General features: G+C 38.5%; 1 protein-coding gene across 1 annotated transcript in view; it reads right to left on the reverse strand.

Moving 5' to 3' along the window:
- itgb6 (integrin, beta 6) overlaps nucleotides 1-14844 on the reverse strand; it is a 39985-nt gene extending 25141 nt beyond the window's left edge. The window contains exons 1-5 of the mRNA XM_007237337.4: nucleotides 14752-14844; nucleotides 5781-5850; nucleotides 5517-5587; nucleotides 3958-4156; nucleotides 1707-1953 (exon numbers count right to left, since the gene is read on the reverse strand). Coding sequence (XP_007237399.3) covers nucleotides 1707-1953; nucleotides 3958-4156; nucleotides 5517-5587; nucleotides 5781-5835 — 572 coding nt within the window. The 5' untranslated portion in view covers nucleotides 5836-5850; nucleotides 14752-14844. The remainder of the gene's footprint in view (nucleotides 1-1706; nucleotides 1954-3957; nucleotides 4157-5516; nucleotides 5588-5780; nucleotides 5851-14751) is intronic.
- Nucleotides 14845-15734: the final 890 nt, after the last annotated feature.

Genomic DNA, 15734 nt, shown 5'->3' on the forward strand with positions numbered 1-15734 from the left:
GTCTCTGACTTTACTTTATCTACAAGGTTGAGCAGACGGATAGGAGAGTCTAATAGAGTGAACAGTGAGGGAACACAGTGTTTAAAAACTCCAGCAGCACTGCTGCGTCTGATCATCTGATCGTGTCGGCACAGCACACACTATTAACACACTATCACAATGCCAGTTTCACTGCAGTACTGAGAATAATGAACCACCACCTGAAAAAATAATAATAGCTGCTCTGTGAGGGTCTATTCTGTGGGGTCTTGAACATTGAAGAACAGGGTGACAGGAGGACAATAATGTATGCAAAGAAACAGATACAGGGCTACAGTCTGTAATTATAAAACTGTGGAGCTGAAAAAATGGATAATCAGCAAAGAAACATAGGAGGTGGTCATAATGTTACATAATGTTACAAACCACTGATTCTCAGTCCTGGTACTGGACTACTGCCACCTGTACTGCATGCTGTATTGTTTATCCTAATCTAACACACCCAGCTCACCTCAGGAAAGCTCTGTTAATCATTTCTGTTAAGTTGAGTTGATCAGATGTGCTGGCAGTAGCAGTACTCCAGGACGGTGGTTAGCATGAGAATAACACGTATTACACAACAGAAACATAACTTTAGCCATATGTTCCCTTTACAGAATATTAAGCTCATTGCTTTAAAATAGATTTTAGGGAGGCGACCTGATCTGCTATACATTTTTGTAGTAGCTTCAAATTAAAACCACAGTCTTATATCTAATACTTAATACTTAAAAATAAACTCCTTGTTACTACTGGAGATTCCAATAAATGTAAAAAAAATATATAAAGCGTTACACTTTTTGATCAGTTCTAAGTTTTATAAAGAGGGGTTATATAATACTTGACTATAATCTTGTAATGAGTTTACTGATTATGATTAAGATATGGAAATTTTGTTAGAGACTGAAACAACAGTTGCAGTTCACACTGAATTCTACATATGATGATGCAATTCTTCATATTGTTTTTTTTGTTATCAGGGCTCCAGACTCCAGACAGATATGATAAAAAAAGCATGCAGGACTCCAGGAGCCCTTATCATCATCAATGCAATGTGAACAGTTGCAACACTCACCTGACAGGACGTGCAACGTCACATACAGCAAATACATTTATACAGATCACATTACAATATGCTTGATTAAAATTTCACACTGTTCTCGTTTAGCATGACATATCTACCAGAGACAGATTATAATCTGTTTAATATAAGTTATTTTTAAAAAATCAAATATCGGCCCCAGAATGACTGCTAGCAGCAGCTCTGGATACAGTGTATAAATTAAAGGTGAATGTAATTAACGGTTTCCTCTCCGTAAAAATAACCTCTTAGACCCAGTAGTAATATCGTTTATACTATGGCTAATATTGGCAAAAAATGGACACAGACGTGTTTTTATTTACCAGATTTCACTAGACGCAGTATAATCGTGCACTCTGTGTACTGCAGATTGAAACATATTAAATCATATAGGGGATTTATAAGCTGTCTCTGGTAGATATATCATGGATATATCATGGCTCCCTCACAGTTCCACAAAGTAAATCAAGATTCTTCTCTAAAAGCAGGAGTGTGTATTTATGTGGTTTTGCATATGTACACTTGTCCCTGAACTTAAAATAAACTTAAAAATAACATACAGTGATAAGACTTAACACTTCTTTGACAGATAATTGAGAAGTATTACGTGCAGGGGTTGGCCAATTCCTCTGGAGTAATTTTGATGTAAGGCAGAACCGGCTTCTCCACAAAAGAACCGAATCCTAGTCTGAATTTACTGGTGAGACTGGCCATTTCTTTGGAGAGGGTAGATCCCAGGTGTGTGATTGTCTTCAGATCATCAATCATGGAAGCTGACAGGTCCATAAGGTAATACATATCCACGGGGTGGTCTTCAGGTTGCTGCACTTTCACTTGGAACGTCACCTGAGTTCCTGAGGAGGAAAAGGAGAAATGCTTATTAACTTGGAAAAATTAATCATTTGTGTTTTAAAAAATTACACGTTAAAGTTTCTGGATAAATCACTTGTACCAGGAAGTCTGATCTCTTCAATTAATCCTCATATAAATTATTTTATTGCAGTACTGAAGTTGCAGGATTAACTCTCCTTGGGTCTGAATTTGAACGCTACAAGGACAGATTTTGAGATCATGCCGGTAAATTTACCCATCAGACACAAAACAATCCCAAAATAACCCCCTCAGACCCAGCTCACAGGCCTTTACCTGAGGGGAGATAAGCCCAGGCATGTTATCAGAGGAAGTAAATATTATAAATGATGCTTATGCAGAAATACTGAACTGTAAACACAGTGTGAGTTTATAGAAAACACAAGAAAAAACTACTATTCTGAGATGGTGATGCCTTACCTGAGAACAGCACAGCTCTGCACTCATATCTACTTCAAACACAGTCACCTCACTGCTGTTACTGTAATTTTGGTTTATTCAGTAAATAGTTTTAAATTATACAGGTTTCTGGTGAGCTGTTGGAGGGCGTGGGGTTTAAAGGAATGGTTGTTCACTATTATAAAAAAAAGGCTTCCATCAAGATGTGTTTGGGAATTAAGTAAATGTTTTAAGATATATTTTTGAGAAGTTTAATAACAAACAAGCCTTATTTATAATTCCTGATTTTTGATCAGATTGGATTGAACCATCTTGATGGTTCACACAATACATTTAAGTGATCTGTAACTGTAATATAAATTTATGTAATTATGGATGTCAACACACTGATTCTGATATCGTTGATTCCAGTTTGGGCCACTTCAATGTGTGGTAATGTGTGGTGAAATCTGATATAAATCCGATTTCAATCTAAACGGCCAGATCAGGATTCATGCAACTTTTGTTACATCAAAGAGAAAGGCCAAAAAGGACAGTAAAGGAGTACACAGCAAAATGCATGACAACTGCGTGAATAAGGGTATAATAAATGGAATAATAATTTAATAGCTCATAAATCTGAGCTCATAGATATATGATGTGATGTCTCTGTTTAAAAAAAAAAAAAAAACATATGACAGTAGTTTTGGCTATTTAAAAATGGCCAATAGTTTAATTTAAAGAGGATAGTTTACCATACAGTCGAATAGAAACGATCCAAATTCAACATTTTGAAAATAATAATAGAAAAAAACAAGAGCAATGAGCACTTAAACATGTTCACAACACAATTGTAGCACATTTTTAGCTAGCTTTATGGACTTATTTTGCTGACTAAATTGCAGACTAAACAAACTCAATAATAACACTAAATAACTAAGAACAATATTTATAGCCCCTTGCCTTTATTATTAAAAAGTAAATTTTAGATTATAGTAAAAGTCTAATCACTTACGGATTGGGGAAAAGCCATGAATCGTGGAATAGAGCTCAATGAAAGTAGCCTCGATCTTGGAAAGCTATTTAAACTGTCTATGTCACATTTTATTATTTTTTTAAGTCACACTATTGACATCGTCAGTATCCTATACATAAAATCAAATGATTCTGATTAGATGAGGCTGTTCTGATTTTACCACAGGTGGTAGAGCAGGACCATGAGGAGACTTCAGTTATGTCAGTTTTGCCAAAAACAATTATTTTAAGAAGGAGATGTTAAAAGATGTTAAATTAGTTCATCATCTTAATGAAATAGTTTAACAAAATATGTTAACCTGTAGAATGCTATAAAATAGTAGAGTACTTTAGTCAGTAAGCTAACCTAGCTGACTAGTCTTAACTGGTGGGCATTGACTTTTTTTTATTATTATTATTCATACTATTATTATTATCTACCATTACTGGAAAAAAAAAACGTTTGGACCAGAACTTTCTCTCATTTACTCAAATATGCTATAACAGCGTCTCCTGGATCAGACAGGGACGTGAATCCGCTTAGTTCAGTTAGTCAGAGGCGGTTCTGGTACTGTAAACCGTGTTTAGAGCCGAACCTGGTCTCAGTCTGAGGGCCATCCTCTGCGGCGCGACGTGGGTCACGTTAGCGCGCGCTGCTCTCTTGCCCAACGGCTCGTCCTCGAGCAGCTCCGCGCGCGTTCCCGGGAACTCCACCTCGTCCTCTGGGCATCCTCGCGCGCTCAGCTCCGCCAGCGTGCCGCAGCGCTCGCCCTCCGCCAACGAGTCCGTGAAGTTCTGCAGGTGTGAACACAGCACAGGATGCAGTAAAATGCAGCACAATATCCTCTGTAACATCCCTTAATACTGAATATATATATAGAATAAATCCGGACAGCATTTCTGCCAAATTCCAAATAAAAAAATTACAGCATTTATTTGCAGAAAATGAGAAATGGCTGAAATGACAAAAAGGATGCAGAGCTTTCAGACCTCAAATAATGCAAAGAAAACAAGTTCATAAGTTTTATAAGTTCAGAATAAATATTTGGTGGAATACCCCTGTTTTTTAATCCGTTTCCATGCATCTTGTCCTGTTCTATCCCACCAGTCTTACACACTCCTTTAGATGACTTCATGCCACTCCTGGTGCAAAAAGTCAAGCAGTTCAGCTTCGTTTGGCATCAGTTAACGTTGAAAATCTGACATTGAATCAACGTTCATTTAAAAGTCTTGAATGGTTGGAGATATTAATCTACACTCACAATATAATGTTTTAGGTGAATAAGATGTATCTTTTAATGTAAGTAAACATTAATACATAAATAAACCATACATAAATAAACCATAATGTTTAATCAATGTTGCATCTAAGTAAAATTGTTGTACACAAATACATCAATTCTGACGTCAAGGAACGTCATTGAAACCTTATTTCAATGCATTAGCGATTAAAAAAATTAACATTCATTCAATGTCTTTTCGCTATCTGGGATGTTAATACAGTTATTACATCAGTTAAAACTATTATGTTATTGTACAAAGTGCAAGTAAGATAAAGTGTCAGTCCACTAAAACAGTATGGCATAGTAAACGTCCAATGATGTCTATGTGTAACGTGTATGTATGTGTGTCTGTATGAGAGAGATAGTAAGAGAGAGAGAGAGAGAAAGAGAGGAAGAGAATGAAAGAGAGTGTGTTTGAGAGAAAGAGAGTGAGTGTGTGTGAATTGAGTGTGAGAGTGTTCGAGAAAAAGAGTATGTGTGTGTGAGAGAGAGAATTGCTGTTCTTTTTTCTATTTAGTATAATCGTCAAAATCACAAGTACATGCAAATATCATATTTTCTATCATATCATATCCTTTGTAAAAGTCTTTTTTTAATTCTTGCTATTTTAAATCATTATTTTATTTATTATTTAATCATTACTGTTGTCACTTATTGTGTCAATATTGTTGATTTTATTTTGTTGTACATTTTGTTTGTAATTAGTGTAAAAAAAATCTTGTAAGGCTTTGGCAATACTGCCAATAAAGCTTCTTTGAGAGCTGTGTGTATTGATATTATTGCTATTATAGTTATTATAATTAATGTGTATGGCTGCTACCTTTAAGAAAACATCCGGTTTTTTTTTTTTATTACTGAAGGAGGACTCATACCTGCTGAGTGCACCACGCGCACTGCGGCTCCAGCTGTAAGCAAGCGTCGCACGTGAGCGCCGAGCACGACCCTGCAGATAAAGCGGAAAAACAGAGGGAGAAATGGGTCCGTTCTGTTCAGATTCAGATTTAGTTCAGAACCGAACCCTCAAACAGATCATTAACACGAGCTGGAGGTGAGTCTGAGTGATAGAGGGATGTAGGCAGGGAGAGAGAAAGAGAAAGAGACATGGCTCGAGACTTATTTGAGAGGTTCGGTCTTACCTGCGGCGGCGCTAAACCAGAACTGGAGCAGCAGACCGATCAGCACAGCCCCCATTAGTCCTCAAGGCCGCTGCGCGAGGGAGACAGAGAGCAGCATGTTCAGGTGATTACTGTAGAAACAGAGCTGAGGTGGTGAGGTGTTATCTGGTGTGGAACTCGAGCGGACTGCCTCACCTGAGGGAACATTTCTTCACTTACCTGCCCTGCCTCCTCCACACACTTCCGCCCAGGTGAGAGCGGGGAGGGCGGGAGAACAGAGCGGGAGGAGGGAATTATTACAGCCCTGTACACACAAACTCTGCTCCAACAACCTGAACAAACCAACAGATAACTAACCCAGCTAGTAGTTCTGATTTAGATTCATTAAACATTCAGGAGAAAAAAAACTTTTCAATCTGTGATCAGGATTTACCTCAGAAAATATTGCATTTTAACTTTAAATCTGTATTTTGAACCGTTTTATGGTAAATGTGCTGCTAGGCTAATAACTTTAACAGCACCACTGACAGAAAAAAACAAGGAGCTAAACTCTCCAGCTTTGTTAATTTTAAGTGATGATTTTGATCTGAAATTACCTTCTGAGCTGTTAACTCGCCTTATGAACTGAACAGACAGGAAAAACAACAAATAAAATATTTGTTCTGAAGTGATTGTGCTAGGCTAAGAAAAGTACAGAATAGTAGTTTTTACTGAAAAGTTCTATGTTAGATTCTTTAAACATTAAGAAAGAGAAATCTGTTTAATGTGTGATCAGGATTTACATTTAAATAAAGTTTTTAACAAAAATTAGCATTAGCTGTTTTTATGACTAATGTCAAGGGTCAGCTATAGCTGCTAGGCAACCAATAGGAAGAAAGGAACTATTTTTTTTGCTATAAACGTATCTGCTGAGCTGTTATCTCTCCTTATGAACTGAACAAACAGTAAAAACAACAAATGAGATATTTTTTGTTGAGGTCTTTGTGCTAGGCTAAGTAAAGTGCAGAATGGAAGTTTTTAGTGAGTTCTGATTTAGTTTCATTAAAAATGAAAAAGAAGAGACTTGTTCAATCTGTGGTCAGGAGTAACCTCAGACAGTATTACATTTTAACTTTAAATCGATATTTAATACAATTTTGAACAAAACTAGCATTAGCTGTTTTCATGGCTGTGTGAATGTACCAAATATTTTTAAAATCCGAGTCACTTTCATGTGCAGTCCTAAATCGGATACGTATTCCATACATGAATGTGAACGGTCAAATCTGAATTCATTTGTCTTTTTCCTTTTACGCATTTTGCCGTTGGTGAAGAAGGCGACGTTTATACACGGATCAAGCTTTTCAGGGACAGGTTCGTTCACATTACACACAGATACAGGTCTTCTACCTTTGTGAATGTGAACCCTCAAGAACCCTTCCATCTCAAGAAATAACTGATTTGAGCAATGTGGCATGTAATGTGAACGTAGCCTAAAAGCTTTGTGTATTTTAATCTTTTTGACATGAAAACTAACCCACTTAGCTATTATCTCTCCTTCTGAACTGAACAGACAGTAAAACAACAAATGTAATATATTTTCTGAGGTTTTTGGGCTAAGCTAATAAATACTATACAAATAGTAAAAAAAAAGGCAGTATTCAGCAAACAGCAAATGCTAATGACTTTCATCAGACATCTAGGAGGATTAGGAGTAAACTGTGTTCAGACTTTACCTCACAATATTAGATTTTAACTTTATATCTGTGTTTAATACATTATTTGAAGAAGACTTTCATTAGCTGTTATTATTAACGATCAGATAGCTATGCTTTTAGGCAACTTTACCAGCACCGCTGACAGGAAAACAAGGAGGTAGCTTTGTAATTTTTTTTATTTTACCTACTGATCTATTATCTTATAAACAGAACAGACAGTAAAAATACCCAATGATAATATTTTTCTGAGGTGAAAATATCAGCAAACAGTGCTGATTTAGGTTTATTTAACATTAAATGACTCTAAATGATCATTAGTTAAACAGACAGTTTAAAACAAATGGAATAAACTGTGATCAGGTTTTACCTCAGTCAATATTTAAAGTTAAAATGTATATTTTTCCTAAAACCAGCATTAGCATTATAAAGCATTCGATTAATATCAGAGGTCATTATATTAATGATATGGAAACTTACCTAGTAAATTGTTAGCTCTTCTGATAAACTGAATAGCTGATATAAAAGCACAAAGAATATTTTTTTCTGTGTAAAAATCATGTGAAATAAACCGGTGTTTTCTATTCTAATACTTGCTATTCTAATAATGAACAGTTCAGAATGGTAGTACTGTGATATGTGGGAATATGACACAGTTTCTCACTTCTTTAGTGACGTTAAGCAACTGTCCACGCTCTGTCCTGTGGCTTTGAAAGGAAAACCCTTATAAAACTATTCCACAAAAACAGGGAAATGTGAGCGTTCTGCTTAAGTGCTGCAACTTTCCCACGAAACCAGTCTTCAGTCTAGCGTACAAATGTGTACCTGTGTCCTTGTCTGTTTCATCTACAATCTATACTTGGGATCAGTGTATGAATACAGAGTAACAAACTGCGGTTTCAATACAGTCTGAATTAGCCTGGAGCGCCGTCATTAGCTTAATTAAGCTGAGCCTGACAGTGGATTTCTTTGTACACACATGTACCTCAGCTGAACCTCAGGCAGTGTCTGTGCAATACACCATCCATGGCTGATTAGACCAAAACAACATTTAAAGAATATATTTTTTTAAGGAATACACTTACCAATGCCAAATGTCAGTGTAAACACAATACCAGTCCCATGTCCCATGACATTTGCCACACTGCACTGACCTGCATTGAATTTGGGTGTAATTTGTACCAGATTTGCTTGTCTGTTCACACAGAAAAATAAAGCCAGACACCACCAGTCACCCTCTATACTATCACTGCACTGTCCACTGTGGGTAGTAATGCCTTCTGTGATGTATTCCCAGGACACAAGTGACACTCTGGATAGAGAAATGTTAGAATACAGGCACAACTTCAGAAATGGAAATTAAATGTTCTCTCTGTTTACCTCTATATCTCTCTGTTTACCATTTACCTCTATATGAATTGATGTGACCCGTTCTATGTGTTAAATTAGGCCATCTCACTGCTGTACAGATGGGTCAGCAAGGTGGAGGATCTATTCAGTGTCTGTCGAGCATAAATCTCCAGTACTGTCCCGCTCTGACCCCTGTTTGACTCGCCAGCCGCATTCCTCCAACGCTATAAACACTCACCATCTTAATACACACAAGGTTTCCTCAGACCAAGCCGGACACATTCAGCGTGATGCAGCCAGGTGTGTTAGCCACTCCCACTCCAGCAGCCATGAGTCAGTCTGCCAGTCCGAGACTCTGAACTCGGAGGAATAACAATAAAGCCGTGTTAATGTTTAACACAGCGAGCCGCGGGAATCAGAGCTTGGGTCAGTGCTGTCATATTTCAGCAGAACGACAGAAGCCTTAATGATTAACATCAGAGGAGAAACAAACATGCCAAGGTGTGAGAATGAACTGGGTCAGACAGTCCTGGACACAAACCCGGCAGATAAGAGTGATGTGACTCCTGCAGACGATTGTTTTCATTTAGAGTAGTGTGTGGGAGTAAGTGATAAAAAGAGAGGGCAGGCAGTGGGAGTGGTTATTGTATCGATATTCTACACTCATCAAAAAATAGCTGCACCAAGAAGGAAGTGTGGGATTGCAATGCTATTCGTGAAGAGGCCAGACATCTTGGCATTGTAGAGGTTCCTAATGGTGTCCTGCAACAATCCTTCTCAGGCAATCCCATCCCAATATTCCTGATTGTTTTAGTGGTCCAGTATTAATAGCCCATTTTCAATTGGGAAAAAAGCCTGAAAATTTGGCTAGCCATGGCATACCATCTGTCTTAAGTCAAGTCTTGACATGGTGGACAAGCATTGTCCTGTTGGAATAGCATTCCGAAGTGTGTGTTTAGAAAGGTAAGGCCACTGTAATGAAGACCAGAGGTGATCAATATTGTACAAAATTGCAGCCACACAATGACACAAGACCTTCTAGATGCATGACAGCAAACCATTGATATTGGCGTATACCACAGAGCTTTTTTACATAGATTTGTTGATTGTCTTCATTAAGACAAAAGCGGTACTTGTCGCTGAATATGGCCGCTGAATATGCTGCCATTCTGAGTCTCTCCATGACCATCTGCTGTAAAACCATTGCAGTCTTTGGTGACACTGACCTTGTGTAAACAGCAGTCATTCTGATGATCTGCATGCATGTAGTTCTGCATTGTGCAGCCTCCTGCCAATGGTGCTGGCACTAACAGCATGACTCATGGCGCTCAATACACGGGTAACATCATGCTCCTCTATGATGCGACCCCTCTGGAACTCTTCCAGCTACTGGAGTTGCTTTGTAACTGTACTCCAAGGCTTCATATTTAAGTGCGATCTGTGAGTTTCTGTGAGTTGCTTGAGTCATCTTGCTCTGCTCTGCTCTTTTGAGGTCTGTCCACAGGTCATTGGGTTATAGGGAAATCTTCAGCTTGCTCATCCTGAGGTAGTGCATTGTGGTGGATGTTGAATGTAGCTTTGCTTCTTTTTGTGTGCAGTTGTTCTGCAAATGGTTAGATGTTTGTTGGTTGCTTCCAGAATTTACTGGAATTTCATTAAATTTATACTTTACTTTACCAGTGAAATTTCCATTTATTTGTGGACACCCCTTGTAATGAATACATTCAGCTACTCTTAAGTTGCACACATTGTGGACACAGATGTGTAAATGCACACACAGCTTTTCTGATCCCTGTAGAGAAGTACTACCAATAGAAAAGGACTTTTTGGAATGGATAAACAAACATTATCCTATTAACCTATTGGCACCATGCCTAATGCCAGGTATGGGCTAGATGGGTATAAATCAACCCAGAAATGAACTGTGGAGCAGTGGAACTGAGATCTCTGTAATTATGGTGCTCAGTCCAATATTTTGGATGGGATTAGTTGGGGAAGATCCTCACAGCAGTGTTCCAAAATCTAGTAGAAAGTATTCCCTGGACTCTAGAGACAATCACTCCAAGAAATGCAGTATTGACTCTGTTTTGACTCTGACATTTTGAAAAGAAAGAGTGAATATGCAGGGGTCCCAGTACTTGTGACCATGTAGTGAATTTGTGAAGGTGATGCTGCAAAGCAGAATAGTGCACCCCTTCTCCAGAGTTTACTAAATTTTGCTGATAGTATTTTGTATTGAAACAGGGGTTCTGGTTTTGGATCTGTTTTTTTGTTATCCTTACCTCAGCTTGACCTCCACCGTCCATCTTACATTACTGAATTACGTTACGAACTGATGAACTATGAAACACTCGGCAGCTGCTTAGTGGGGCCCATGGCTGCTGATTGTTGGGATGAGGTTTGAAGGGTCAGATTTTCTCACTGACCTTTCCTAACGATACTGTGAACAGGCCATATTTCTAACGAGCTATACTTAGTGTTATAATTATAAGTAAGGACCTTACGATCTGTTTGGTTATAAAAACCCTGCAAGTTAAAATAGTTCCATTGCTGCTCTGTTTGTAGCTGCACTGTTTGGTTTGTAAGCGCTGCATCGTTGCTAGTTTACCTGTATGTAGTGGAATAATACATGAAGAGCTCCGGTTACAGTGCATTACCGTCTGATAATGGCACTCATAAAATGCCTCTCAGCCAATCACATTGCAGGGTCGGAAACTAACTGTGGTATATACTGGTACCTTTCTTTAAGTTTACCAAAAAGGAAAAATAGCAGAATATTAAATACCACAAACCTAATAATTGGATACTGTGTAATTATTAATTTTTATTATTTTGATATATGATGGATATTTAAATAGATATGTATAAATTATAAATGTATTTATTTTACTTTCATATCATGTTTCATATCATGTCTTTTTAAGAAAATATTGTTCCAAAAATTAATGGTAGAATTCACATTTTAATTCCATTTGTATTCCTGCTGACCTGTTACGACACCCTGTTCAATAACAGTAGTTTTAAACATAAACAAAATAAAACTGCTGTTTTTAAACAGTAATAGCAAACTCAACATGACCATCTCTTCCTGCTGAGAAAATAATTGGTGATATTGAGGTATTATAGAGATTATGACCACATATTTTATGATAAATCAACAACAGTTGGACTTGAAAGGATCTAAAAGTATCGGGACAAGGGGTGTGCCATATCGTATTGTACACAATAATGTCTTTGCCATTCTTGTAACGATAAAGAAATTCCATATCATAAAAGTAGTGGGATTCTGCTTCAAAAGGAGTTTATGTTTTGCTATTTACTGTGAGGGGTATTTTTTATAATTCTGCACAACCTCTTAATAGTGGTTGATTTTTGTTGTTTTTACATTACAATAAATTGATGTTACTTTACTTATTTTGTTGCGTTGTTATACAATATGGTTTTGGTAAGCTACTGTTGTCATTTATTTGTATCTTTGTTGCAGTAGAATATTTGTAAAATTAATAACACATAGTTCTGGAAAAAAATAAGAGATCACTTAAAAGTGACCAAGCTTAACTGCTTAAATATTTGCACCAGGAGTGCAGGCGTAAAGTTATCCAAAAGCAGTGTGTAAGACTGGTGGAGGAGAACATGCCAAGATGCATGAAAACAGTGATTAAAAAACAGAGTTACTCCACCAAATACTGATTTTCGAAAACTTTATGAATATGAACTTGTTTTCTTTGCTCTATTTGAGGTCTGAAAGCTCTGCATCTTATTTGCATGTTATTTGCCATTTCTCATTTTCTGCAAATAAATGTTTTAAATGACAATATTTTTATTGGAATTTGGGAGAAATGTTGTCTGTAGTTTATAGAATAAAGCAACAATATTCATTTTACTCAAACATATACCTATAAATAGCAAAATCAGAGAAACTAATCTAGAAACTGTTATAGTAATGCTGTTATATTATTTTAGGAACATATCATGCATTCCTAGTTCCCCCGATAGGAGAGTACCTTAAATTCTGTGTAAGGTCATTGACCGTAGACCATGACTTCACTGTGTTCTGTGTACAGGTGTACAACACTAGTGTTAGATTCTCCAGCTCTGACTAGGGCTGAACGATTAATTGCATTTGCGATAATCTCGCGATTCTCTAACCGCACTGGCTGCGATTTGACTGGTCACGTGACTTGGGAGCGAGCCAAGCCGAGGACGAGCGGAGCATACCCGAGCAGAAGGCAGGGAGGTGGAGAAGTGAAGTCAACACAGCGCACTTTAGGGCGTTTTCACACCAGCACTATTTGGTCCGGTTAAAATGAACTCTGGTCCGTTTGTAACTTTAGTGCGGTTCGATTGAGCAGGTGTAAAAACAGTAATCGCACTCGGGTGCGGATCAAAAGAACCGAACCGAGACCACCTCCTCTAGGTACCAAACGAACTCTGGAGCGGTTCGCTTGTGGTGAGAACGTGCTCCGGTCTCGATCGGATCCACCTATTAAATATAAGCCATTTATTTGAGCTAAACTGCTGATAAAGCAAGCATAGTTTAAACTAATATATTAGTCAGATAACGCTAATTACCACAGCTGTGAACAAACACTGTGTCCAGGCACGCGCTGCATTCACTGCTCTGTTTATTATGTATAAATCTGCGCTGCATTCACTGCTCACAGCCGCGTGACTCTGTTTATTATGTATAAATCTGCGCTGCGCGCAGAAACACTGTGTTTGAAAGTGCAGTGTTTCAGCGTTCAGTGTTAAAGCACAGATATTTGCGCTGGAACACAAAATCTTCTCGCTGTATTTACTTTTTTCGTATATTTATATTTAATGTACTCCCGTGTCAGACAGCTCTGACCAATCAGGACACAGGCTGCACGCGTGGTTTATTGATGCGCATTTTGGTGCGTTTACATTTATGCCTATGGGAAACCAGACCGAACAGAGCGAGAAAACGCTCCAAGTAAACGAACTCATTAGAAACGAACTACAGGTGTGAAAACGCCCTTGTTGCACAATGGCTTCAGGCTCGACAGAACACATCAGTTGTGTAGAATTACTTTGGCTTTAAAAAAGAAGATGCTGCTCAACGTCAGGTACTGTGCTAAACGTGCCTTGCTACTGTTGCTACGACGCGAGGTAACACTACAAACCTTTTTCAGCATTTAAAAAAACACCACAAAGCCTCGTGTGGTATTTGCAAGGCTAAAATGCCAACGACCAGTGCTGCATCTTCAAATACAGAAAATAACGAGTTGGTTTAAGCAGATTCTCTTTATGTTTTTTGCACTTTAATTTTTCATGATGTTACTAGCTGGAGAGCAGTAAGTTAAAGTAAGTTAACAATATATTGTTTTTCCTAATTAAAAAAAAATGGTGAAAAGGAAAAGCTATTTATGTATTTATTTTTCTATAAAAAAACAAATGGTGAAAAGGAAAAGCATAGATTTTTTTGCTTTATTGTTATCTGTGCTTTAAATAAATCTGACATTGTTTATTATTAAACAGATTGATTTATTGCTTCTGTTGTTGAAAAATACTTGTGAAGACAAAAAAATCGCATTTTAAATCGCAATTTATAGATAAAAAATTGCAATTAGATTATTTTCCAAAATCGTTCAGCCCTAGCTCTGACCCAGTTCTGCTGTTCTATGTCCGTTCCAGATCAGCACTGACCAGACTTCTGTTCCTACTGTTTCACAGACATACAGTACAATCAGGCACAGCAGTGTTCCTATAAATCAGCACAGACTGGACAGTTCTGCCTGTCTGACCCACGTGGCTTTAAAGAGGAGCTCCAGACTGTCAGTAGCTGTCAGTGCTCCAGAACCGGGTCACAATGTGGAGTATTAACACACAACAATCAGACCTCAGATATTATAAGGAGTAATAATCAGATTAGCACAGAGGTTATTGCTAACATAGAGTAACATATATAATTCTGTGTGTTCACCTACCTCCAGGAGCCTCCTCGGATACCATAGTGTCCACGCTGCCGTCCAGAATTCTGACCATTCATCGAAAACTCGGATCCAGCACCGGCGAGAGAGAAGCGGCAAGTGTGTCAGTGTCCGTCCGGCGAGTAGTGCGTAAGTGTGAGGGTGTGTGTGTTTGTGTGTGTGTGTGTCGGAGTAACAGTAAACTTAAAGTATCACAGCAGCTTTATGAAGCATGACGCCTCCGTTCTGCCCCCCAACTCACAGGCCTGAGCATACACACACACACACACACAAACTCATGCACACACACACACTGACTGAATGATGGCAACAACTGTTAAGCTGTGGGCACTCACACCCACACTCACACTCGCAGTCAAGCGCTCCTTTCATTAAAGACAGAGACAGAGAATGCACTGGCTGTACTGAGGAGCCCAGTGGGTGCCAATGTATGCAAGTATGTGGGTTTTTGTGCCACTGTCTGGCAGTGTGTGTGTGCGTGCTTGCGTGCGTGTGTGTGTGTGTGAGAATGTATTGTATTGGGGTTATTTGTATGTAGGTTAGTGGTTTGAGCGTCTGTCGAACAGCGGAACTGATTCTAGTGGGTCTGCGCTCTGTCTGATCTGTTTCTCTGAGCGTTTCTCTGTGTGTGGTGTCTGATCTCTGCTGACAGGCTGAACCGATACCTTCACAGGAAACAGGTGACCATACACCAATGACATCCAAGAAACCAGGGACATCAGGCGAGACAGAGAGAGGAAGAGGCTGAGAGACATGAGGCAGAAGAAGGAGAGAGAGAGAGAGAGAGAGAGAGAGGGAAAGAAAGAGAAAGAGAGAGAGTGACAAAGAGAGGGAAAGTGGAAAGTTTAAACAGAGTGAGGTGAGTGAAGACACTGTGATTGGGTGACACCCACACACCTGACCACAAACACACACACACTCTCTCATGTGTAAAGTCACCTGCCCTGTTTAAAGAAGAAGAGTGTAGGTGGCTGTCGTCT

The sequence above is a fragment of the Astyanax mexicanus genome, chromosome 16 (assembly GCF_023375975.1).
Source record: "Astyanax mexicanus isolate ESR-SI-001 chromosome 16, AstMex3_surface, whole genome shotgun sequence".
Classification (NCBI taxonomy): domain Eukaryota; kingdom Metazoa; phylum Chordata; class Actinopteri; order Characiformes; family Acestrorhamphidae; genus Astyanax; species Astyanax mexicanus.